Source organism: Eucyclogobius newberryi, unplaced genomic scaffold, assembly GCF_026437365.1.
Source record: "Eucyclogobius newberryi isolate DKJ021-1_F unplaced genomic scaffold, fEucNew1.0.hap1 SCAF_10, whole genome shotgun sequence".
Taxonomy (NCBI): domain Eukaryota; kingdom Metazoa; phylum Chordata; class Actinopteri; order Gobiiformes; family Gobiidae; genus Eucyclogobius; species Eucyclogobius newberryi.
The window spans coordinates 30,079,914-30,090,657 of NW_027315724.1; the positions used below are offsets into that span (position 1 = coordinate 30,079,914).

General features: G+C 41.0%; 1 protein-coding gene across 1 annotated transcript; it reads left to right on the forward strand.

Moving 5' to 3' along the window:
- The first annotated feature begins 219 nt into the window (after nt 1-219).
- Nucleotides 220-4,214, forward strand: linc.pou2af1 (lnc RNA pou2af1). Its single transcript, XM_072454278.1, has 5 exons — nt 220-469; nt 1,983-2,083; nt 2,260-2,314; nt 3,097-3,404; nt 3,727-4,214. The coding sequence occupies exons 1-5, from the start codon at nt 463-465 to the stop codon at nt 4,072-4,074; spliced, it is 819 nt and encodes a 272-aa protein (XP_072310379.1). The 5' UTR covers nt 220-462; the 3' UTR covers nt 4,075-4,214.
- The last annotated feature ends 6,530 nt before the right edge of the window (nt 4,215-10,744 follow it).

The window sequence follows — 10,744 nt, forward strand, 5'->3', positions numbered from 1 at the left end:
CCACAGCCAGATGAGGGGGGCTGATGCTGTGATACTGGGAAAACATGGATAAAATTAAGAAAAGAGTAGTTTAATATGGTTTAAGTGCAAAATATTGTCATAGTATGTTGAAGTTAATCATATACAACCTCATTGTGAAGTGATTTTTCAACAAAAATCGGCAAAACTCGGTTGCTTCTGAATATTCAAATTGAAAGTAACGCGCAATCAAATCATTGTCAAATCATTGAGTTCTAGGGGTTTTAAATAGTAGGGATGGAAGGAGAAAATCACAAACTAACATGTCTCCAGCTATAATACAATATTGTTGTATGCTGTAACGCACATTTAAGACATTTATCTTTTGATTTTTGGATACTTTTGAAGAATTTTCGTTCTTGGCCATTGTTGCTGAGGTAGAAAAGAGACATTGTGGAGTCCTGCTGGTCTTCAACGGGGAAATCTAACTCCATTTCAGCCATCATGTCCGGTGAGTTTTAGGTCTTTTTCCATCTTCAATGGATTTTGATGCATTTTATCCTGTTTGGGGGAAAAAATAGAACATGTGAGCTTTTTTTTCCTTCTTTTTTTACAAATGACATTCTATTAATTCAAATCAAACTAAAGTTGATTTACATGTGTTATTTTACCATGAATAAAGATTGTAAAGGTATGATTTGAACCAGGACATTTGATGAATAGCAGAGCGCTGCTAGACTCCCTCATGACATGCTGCACATGTGCGCGGCTCCCGCGTCTCCAGGGCGATTGTTTCATACTTTCACGGGTTCACATTAAAAGTCTTGATCGACACACGCCGGGACACGATCTCTAAGACTTTTTTTTTTTAATTAGAGGTGAATTATTGCGGCTGGCTGCCTGTCATTTTGGGGGTAACTCGCTGTGCATTTAACAGGGCGTCGTGCGTAAAGACGGAGTGGGATGTGTCTGCGGGAGATTTTGCTGTACTATTCGCCAAATTTAAGGCAAATCATCGAGTGCCTTTTGTGCATGAATATTAATCAGAGGCAGCCAGTCTAATTTCAGTGTCAAATCGCCTTTTCGGGAGCGGCTGGCCACTCCTAAATGCTTTACATTAACGCAGCGAGCCTCAAGCATTTTTGCCTAACTTTGATAAACTTCCTGATGGAATAACACACCACGTTTCGAATGGTGTGGATTTAAGTTCCATGTCCAAAACAGGACATCTTGATTTGAATAAAGACTCGGATTGGACTGTGTCGTGAATCATAAACAGCTCAGGCGTGGATGGAACAAAACCATGCACAGAATCATGTTTATGCAGAGCTGTGTAAAACGACTGTGGCGCACGGACTTCGAGCGCACTGCGAGAGTTGGAACTTCTTGAACTACTGTTTGCACATCTATTAAACTATGCTCGCCCAGCCGTAGAGTTTTACCCTCTGCGCATCTCTTTTGTGGTATTTTACACGGTTTACAATTATCTTAAATGTTCTGATCACCTTTCCCCCCGAGACACAAACAGGCGCAAACTTATTATGGCTCAAGTCGGTCGCAGAGATGAAATCGTAAACTTTTCAATTTAGAATACTTTCACTTACTTTAACACGCGGGTTTTTGCCTTTGTTGCTCTGTTGTTGTTATGTGGCTTGTTGGGAGGCGCTCAGTGCGGAGCAGGAAACACGCACCGGGGCTTTAGGGGTGAGGGGAAGCTCTGCAGCGGGCTTTGGTGCTGCATAATGGAGCTAAAGGCTTTTACGCACTAGAGATCTGGAAATATAATTAACAAACCAGGCAACACACGCTTCAAACATATTTGACTGTTTATTGAATGAAACAAGACGTGAGGGTCACTACTAATGCAACATAAAAAAACACGTTTAATAGGATTCATTTGAGTTAGGTGTTTTCACGTTGTGTTTGTTAATTTCTCAAACTTTTGGACAGATAAGGTGAACATGATTTTTATGAATGTGATCGTGTTTGCTTAACATGTTTGACGCGCTGTTTTCTTGTTGCAGATAAGTCTAAGGTTTACCAGGGAGTCCGCGTCAAGACAACGGTCAAAGAGCTGCTGCAGAGGCACCGCGCCCGCGAGGCCAACGGCAGAAGTGCCAAAACGGTACTTGAGTCACACAACAGCCATAAGCACGCACACTAAGGCTCCTGGAATCACAGACTGACGCCCCTTTGAACGGCTCTTTAGAGCACGGACACGAGCAAAACACAGCTCTAGAAAATGCGGGTTAAATATTAATATGCATTTGTGCTTTCCTCTCTGTGTCTTCCGATGAACAGATCATATCCCAGGCGTGTTTGGATCTGCAAGACCTTTCCGCGTCGGTCTATCCAAGTAAGTGATAGAGTCTAACTTCACTTTTGCCAAAAAATATATATTAAAAGAAACAAAATTGCTAGAATGAAAGAATATAAATTGAAATTCTCAATTGAGTTCCAAAATAAAGATGGAAATCTGTAAGAAAACTGGCAGTTAAAAAAAAATAGGAAAAAAAGCCTAATTCGCATTTTCTATGATTGTTGTTTTCAACAATTATGATTGTTGTTTTCAACAATGATAGAAAATAGAAAACATGTCTTAAGTCAAAACAGACTCTCAAAGTGAAGCCAAGTTTAGTAGCTTAGCCCCTCTTATAAGCTTCATTCAAATGTGATGCGGGATGAGTCGTGACATCACCCACTGAACTTATAGTTAAGCAAATGGTTTGCTTTCTCCATTTTTCTCTGCCTTGCCTGACTTAATTAGGCAAGATCAGCTAATGAATATTGGTGGAGGCTCCTCACTGTGAAATGCTGGGGTTCATTTCAGTCAATCTACATGTTGACTTGAATGTTTTTTTAGTTTTAGTTTTTTTAAACATTTATTCATATCATTCACTTAACCTACAGATTATTGTCCGGCCATCTATGTTTTGCCGTAATAGCAATAGTAATTATTTTTCAATTTTCAAGACTTAGGAGAACTTGAGCCACAAGGACTCTCCATGCTATAGGGACAAACGTGCAAAGTCGTTATTAGCTCACAAGCATTTTTTAATCAAACTTCCTGTTGTCTGTGATGTTGTAATAGTGACATTAGCATAACTGAGTCTAAACTTTGCTTTTGCTTTCTTACAGCTCCTCCTGCTCCAATGCCTGACGTCAGCCACCTTCAGGTGCCTTATCCTGCCTCGTTCCCTGCACAACAGAGCCTGTGTTCTAGTCAGAGGCAGGATCTGAACACCTATAACAACAACAACAACAACTTTCAGCATCAGTTTTGGGACGCTGTGCTGCCTGGCATCAGTGGCCCAAGCCACAACCTCCATCAGCACATTTACCAGCATCAGCAACATCCACAGCAACACAACAGTGGGCTTCAGAGCCTACCATCCTCTTGGAACCACGGACTGTCATCAGATGCCGACTACTATGGGCCCGGCATGGTAGGATAAAAATCACTTTTGTTGGAAAGTTGAAACATTTGAGACGTAATAGTAGTCATTAATAACAAGTATTTTAGACAATTTGCTATTGTATGAGAAGAAGTACATTGTATTTAGAATAATCAAACACAAACATACAAATCAGCAAATAACTGCAGATCTTATTTCCAGCTACACCATGAGCCAAAATTTGTATTAAAACGTCTCCAAAACATGAATCATGCTGATAGTCCTACATACATTGCTCACCATCTTTCAAATCTCCAGTCCTCTGGCAACTGGATTGGTATGTAGATTGTAACTTTGTCCTGTCTTGTTGCAGACTTCTTGTTCACCGGCTGATTCTCTAAAGATGTGCAGCCCTGAGGACCACAAAAGCTACTCGCCACACGACTCCTTCTCCTCCTCTTCCTCCACCTCTTCGTCATCCTGCTACGATTCGCCTAGTCGCTTGGAGTCTAGTTTCTGCAGCCCCGAGCCCTACCCTTACACCCAGCACTATTCGGCCCAGGACTCTTACAATGTGGGCCACTTGTGGACGGGCCAGCAGGAAAGCTTCTCCACCTCTGAATATGCACCATATTACAACTCCATGGACTTCGGGTACCCGTGTATTGATGAGAGCTTCTACAAAAAAGACCTGACAGCTGAAATATACAATGCACTATGATGCCAGCAGTATTGACTCTGTGTTTGTACATAATGTCCATGTTACATTTTAGACAGGTTTGACTCATTTCAGCTTGTGATTGTAATTGCCCTCTTCTTTGATTGGTAGTGATTGAGACATAATTTTCCATGGAGGATTTTAATACTTTGTTGCTGTACAAAAATAAAAAGGAATAATTATAAATGCCTATCTTTCTTTTGCTTGGATGTGAATGCAATGCTGGAGTATGTGGGGGCAAACTGAAGCTCAGAAGTAGTACTAAAGTACTGCTTTAGAAGAATTGTTTATTTGCAATCATTACTGCACTTCCCAGAAATCTCTAGGTATGAAGATAACAGTAGACAAAGCAACGCTCATTTTATTGACTTTATCGTTTTCTTGTGCACACAATTTAATTCTGCTCATGCAAAACATAAAGAAGAAGTAAATGTACGTTGATACAATATCAATATACAGTGTCTAAAATCACTGAAAATATAGAACTATAATAAGATAATTTTCATCAGTCTTTTTTTTTTTCATCAGTAAATTCAACCATATTTTGTTACATTGACTCCTATATTAAACTGCCAGTGATTTATAATTATATCAGAGAAGTGAGAGGTAACAGAGCCTCAGGCCAGAGTGAGCATGTGGCTCCTGTCCTGTCTGAGACTCCTCAGACAGGACAGGAGCCAAGAAGCCTCCCGAGCCCAAACATGGACCCCAGGCTGGGTGCTTGGGGTGGGGGGGCAGACAGCAGGTCTCTGATAGTAAAAAAAAGGAGGGAAAATGGGGGAATTAGCACCTTGTGTCATTTGTGACATTTTATCCATTTAGGCTCCATCTCAGCTCAGATCTAACTGTAGCTGCAGGGACTTAGAACAATGAGCCCTTTGAGCGTTACATGTAAAGATCTTAAACCATCAGCGCTGCAATACACAAAGTAAAGTTTATCTTGATTCCCACTGTGAGACATGATGAGGTGTCAGTTCAATCGACATGTACAAACACACACATGGTGCCACATGGATTAGGAGTTAAATCAGGCAGTGATCTGCAGCTCTCAGCTCTCTAACGTTACTTAATGAGTGAGTCGTTTTAACCAGGTCATAAGTGACATTTTGCAAGCTTGAACAATTTGCAGTAGCAGAAAAACTGCCCCAAACTTGTTATTTTGTAGAAGGTTTTCAGCAGAATGAGTGCACACCACACACGATTGCTATGAAAATCCTTCACTCCAAGCAATCTTTGAATCTCCTGTCCTGAAGATCACCCTCGCCCTCCCACTCACTGCACAGACAGTACAAGCTGCTGCCTTCAGGGACACATTATCGCACAGTCAAGCACAAAAGCAACAGATGAAAATGTTCTTTCCTACCAACATCTGTCACTTTGTTTACCAAGTCCAAGTGACCAGACACATTTTTAATTCATTCTTCTTGGGATTGCCTTATTCCAGTGTATTGTATTTATTCTATTATTAATAATGTTTTGGCCATATGTCTTTGTGTTGGAATCGTGCAGACGTGCTGATTGATCCTGAGGTGTGTCTGGCTGTTGTGTGGACTGTGACCTGCAGCACTGTGAGCCCGGGACAAATGTCCTTTCTGGGATAATAAAGTTGAACTTAATCCAACCTAACCTGACAAATGTAATGACATAATATTTAAATTGTGGCCCTTCCATTCATGATTGTGTGTCCTGTCAACACTGTTCCAACTGAAAGGTGAACATTTTGAATGTTATTTTCTGGCATGCAAGAAATATATCTTCTGTCGATGCATTTTAATAACACTAAACTTAGATAGTATTACTCATTATCAGAGTCAAACTGCACAATACTGTTCCGTCATTTGACAAGACACTTGACCCTGCAGTCCCTTCAGGTTAAAACGTTAGGCTGGTTGCAACAGTGAGGGAATCCTTTCCAAATCCTTATTCCCCTGTTGTAATGCGGCGTGTGCCTCTGCTCAGAAAGCATTGACAGATGGACACAACAGAGAAGCCGTTCTTTTCACATTCATTCTCCCTCTTGTTGCAGGATCAGCAGACAATACAGACACTTACCTGCAGATTTGCAGAACAAAAAAAATAAGTTATTTTGCTACAAGTCTAATGGCTTGGAGTAAATCTGTGATTGTGTGTATGAACGATGTTGCAAAACTGAGCTTTGGCAGGGGATTTCCACAACTGCTTGCTCAGCAGGAGGCTGTGCCAACAGAATTTATGAAATACAAACACAATAACATACACAAACACACATTCACAGCGAAGTGTGAAGGTAAAAACACAAAGAGCTACTCCTTTTTCAGTTTCTTATGTTTGGTTTGTCAGGCTGTGAAAGCTCTGTGATAGTGACAAAGGTCACGCCGCACTAGATCAGACTTGTCTGTAATGACATGCGCAGCAGCATAAGGCTGTGCAGTTTGACTCTGATAATGAGTAATACTATCTAAGTTTAGTGTTATTAAAATGCATCGACAGAAGATATAGAACAGTGTTGACAGGACACACAATCATGAATGGAAGGTCAAGTGTCTTGTCAAATGACGAAACAGTATGGAATGTGTCAAATTGTTTCCTGTACAATCAACAAACATATTGCCTCAAATTCAAATATCAATACATGAGTCAAGTGTTGAATGAATGGGATTTAGGCTTTTGTGGGCAATATCATTATTCTTCAGAATCGGACTCTTTGTCATTTATCTTATGATTCTGTATATTTGCACTGTCCATACAGTTCAATTCAATACAATTTATTTTTGTAACACCCAAAATCACAAAAGCAGTTGCCTTGGAGGGTGACAGTGAAAAACGGATTAAACCATGTCCATAGGGACAGGGGCAATGTCCCAGGGTCCCCTGTCCTTAGACCCTCCTTCTCGGCCCGGAAAAACAACAAAAAACCTCCTTGGGAAAAAGAAACCTGGAGGAGTTCCACAGTGAAGGAGAGATCCGACTCCCTCAGACTGACAGGCTGACGCGAGAGAGACAGTGGAGCTGGAACCACTCAGGAGAAGAACCAGCTCTTCAGGAGGAGAACCAGCTCTTCAGGAGGAGAACCAGTTCCTCCAGGCAGATGAAGAACCGTTCATATGGAGTAGAGACCAGGGACTCGAGGAGCATCTGGGTCCATAGGTCATAAATGTGCCTGTCCCACTCCCCCCCGGAGTGGCAGGGAGTGGGAAAAGAAAAAGAAAAGGCAATCAACAGATTGCAAGTGAAATCAAATATTAAATATTGTTTGATAGAATTGTTGAATGTGTTATAAAAGCAAAGACCTATTTTAGAAAATGATGCAAAGGTAACAGTACAATCTGTACTCATTTACTCACACAGACACTTTTGCACATATGGATCTACAGCTTCCTATTTCTATTGAGAGTAAAAAACAAATGCCTCAGTGGCAGTTAAACCAGAATGTTAGATCAAAAACTGGCTGTGATTCATATTATGAATTGTGAGTCAGCTATTATGTTTTATACGTCACATCGTGCATTTGTTTTTGTCTAGTGTGTGAGTTGCGCAGCTACCAGATAAGAACAGTAGTAAAGTCTGGCCTTTATCGAGTATGAAGATTGCTGCAAAGTATCTTGGGGCAGTTACTCGAGAGGAGGGAATGTGTCGCCCATTAGCTGCAAACTGTTTCTCTGTTTCACCCGTCTGCGGCTGCTGGAGCAGAGAGTCCAACCCCAAAACAGAGAAAAGGCGCCAATTACAAGAGCAAATTATTTTTTGTACATTTGAATTTAACATAACCAAAATATATGTTTACATTTCATTTATTTCCCCCTGTTTTAATCCTGGTTTAGTCAAAATCTAGTCCAGGTTTAGTCTAAATTCTGATGTTATGGTACAGGCAATCTCTCCTGGCCTGCACTGTCTATGCTCAACACGGCCTATAACACACATGTCATAAACCACAACTACTGATAAGTGAATGTTTGTTTCATATCAGTGCGAGGCTTAATCCTTTGTGGCAAACTCCCCTTTTCCTTTCATTGATTCATTTTTCAATGCATCAAATCTCAAAGTCAAACAGCGAAAGTCACTTATTTACTTTTCAAACCACAGTATGTGGAGGCTTTTATCCATTCAACTTTTTGTGTTCTCATCTAGTCTAGTTCTAGTAACATTTGTATGATACAACAATAATAAATGAATTATCATTATTATCATTATGATTAATATTTGTAGTAGTAGTAGTAATATTAGTAATAATAATAAATATAGCCGCAAGCGGCAATGATCGGCCCTCGCCTAGCCGCCGCCACACCGCCGCCACGTCGCAAGAGGAGAGGGCGCTAACGCGCCCCAATTGTTCTTTCATTACGCCTACTGCTGAATCTGTGACGCTGTCACATCTTCTCCTTTGTTTTACCATCAAAAAGCAATTTTATTTTGAATTCTTGTTCTGGTGATTTCCCCATTGGAATAACATGGGAGGTTTCGGTCATCGCTACAGCAAAGCCGTAACAATTATGACATGGGTCTCATTTACGTTTTTGATGGGTACGCCAAAATTGAGTTTTGTGTCAAATTTCAGATAATTTCGCAAAACTAAACATTTAACCTCCATATAAAATCTGTAGGGGGCGCTGTGGCGCCAAATTAATTAATTTCACTTCAAGTAGGTTTAGGGCAAAGAGTTTAACAACTGATTCTAATTTGACGCAATTCGGACTTTATCTGCGCAAACGGCAGAAATGTTAAATTTGGAAGATTTCTGAAATTCTAGCTACAGTTTGCGGCTTCGCTGCACAGAGACCGTGACAGGTATCAATGTAATTTGAATAACTTTTGATGTCCCACTCCTCAGTACCATTTTCACCAAATTTCAGCTTTCTAGAGCCAACGCCCTGGGAGGAGTTCGTAAAAGTACGACATTTGGAAAAACTCCCGAGTCATGCTTAGCCATTTTTGAAGCAATATGGCCGACATTTGGTTGGGTGGACGGCGTTTCCGATGCGAAAACAATGTTTCCCATTTTTCAAATATCATAAACACATGGACCCGAGGCCCCCTCATGGACCCGAGGCCTTCAGTCTCTGCGGTCAAGTCATCCTCTCTGAAATGTCATCCAAGCAAAATGTAATTGTTCTGACTGATTGTCTTGGTCCTGCTCAATGGAGAAAAGTATAAGTATAAGTATAAGTATAAGTATAAGTATAGTAGTGTAGAGTTCCAACTTGGCCGCAATGGATGTCGGGGAGTTTTGGGGGGTGGTCTGATAATATAATTGATCCATGGGTGGTCTCAGTTGTAACACAAGGAAGTTGTTGTTGTTGTTGTTGTTGTTGTTGTTGTTGTTGTGAAAAACACTGACTGTTCTTAAGGCTGTTTCTCGCGACTCCATCACGCATAGCTCTGACGTCACAGTGGTACAGACCTGCATGTGTTCAACCCAAAACACGTTACAGCCCCAGCTCCAAAACCAGCAAAGGAAGCCAACGTGCAGAGCAAATGTGTGTATGTCGTTTTTTTAATGATGTACATATATTTTTAATCCTAAATTACCGAGCCAAATTTCAAGTTTTGGCAATAGGACCTGCACCATCTCCACGTGTCCCGCAGAAGCACCGTGAGCGTCATCAAACCAGCATCAAACCAGCATCAAACCAGCATCAAACCAGCATCAAACCAGCATCAAACCAGCATTAAGCTAAGTAGCCGTGCAACTGCTGTGACCTGCGCCTGATGTGAGTGTGTGACACCACAACGCACTTTTAAACTTGACAAACCAGATTGCTCCAGGGAAATCAGTCCGGGGTTTTCCCTGTTTATTCTTGATGGAACCAAACCGTTTAGAACTACAATACTACTGTGTGTGTGTGTGTGTGTGTGTGTGTGTGTGTGTCTGTGTGTGTGTGTGTGTGTGTGTGTGTCTGTGTGTGTGTGTGTGTGTGTGTCTGTGTCTGTGTCTGTGTCTGTGTCTGTGTGTGTGTGTGTGTGTGTGTGTGTGTGTGTGTGTGTGTGTGTGTGTGTGTGTGCGTGCGTGCGTGTGTGTGTGTTTAATAAGTTCCAAAGAACTTCATCAAATCATTAACTGTTGATGCCCACACCCGTTAGAAGGTGTAGGTTTATCATGAAACTGGCTTGTGTCATCGCTTCAGTGAAGAATGGATTAAAAGCAGCTGCTGATGAACACTTTTTTCCACTATTGACAATGGGCACTGCTTGGCTCAGGTACAGGGTTAAGTACTGTGCCACAAACACTTCAGTTTCAAGTTTACAACAACAACACAAAAACATTATTAATGGCATTAGAATCATCTGTGGCCATATAATCTAATCCATCAACCAAATAGAAACTGTGAAAAATAAATCTATAAGTTTATGCCAAACCTTTGTCACAGACTGTACTGTATTTTTCCAAAGGGAGTTGATATTGTGAAATGTGGTCTCCTGAGGCTGGCAGATTTCTATGACCTTGAGCAACAACCTTTTAAAATGAAGACGCTTACAGATATCAAACACAAGGCATGTTACTGCAGGGACTCATGCCCTAGAACAAGAGAGGTTAAATCAATAAATAACTACGTTCTAGAGGTATTCTACAAGGTGCACATGGGACGTAGTAAAGAGAAGTGACGATAATCTATAATACTAAAATCTGAGCAGGTAGTGGAATGTATTTGGCTGTTCAATTGGCGCATGTTCTAACTGATGCCAGAAGGTAAAGATG

What these genes read in the sequence shown, in the direction of transcription:
- linc.pou2af1 (XM_072454278.1), top strand. An exon ending in ACGGCAGAAGTGCCAAAACG is followed by an intron (nt 2,084 to 2,259) that starts GTACTTGAGTCA and finishes TCCGATGAACAG; the next exon opens with ATCATATCCCAGGCGTGTTT. An exon ending in TTCCGCGTCGGTCTATCCAA is followed by an intron (nt 2,315 to 3,096) that starts GTAAGTGATAGA and finishes GCTTTCTTACAG; the next exon opens with CTCCTCCTGCTCCAATGCCT.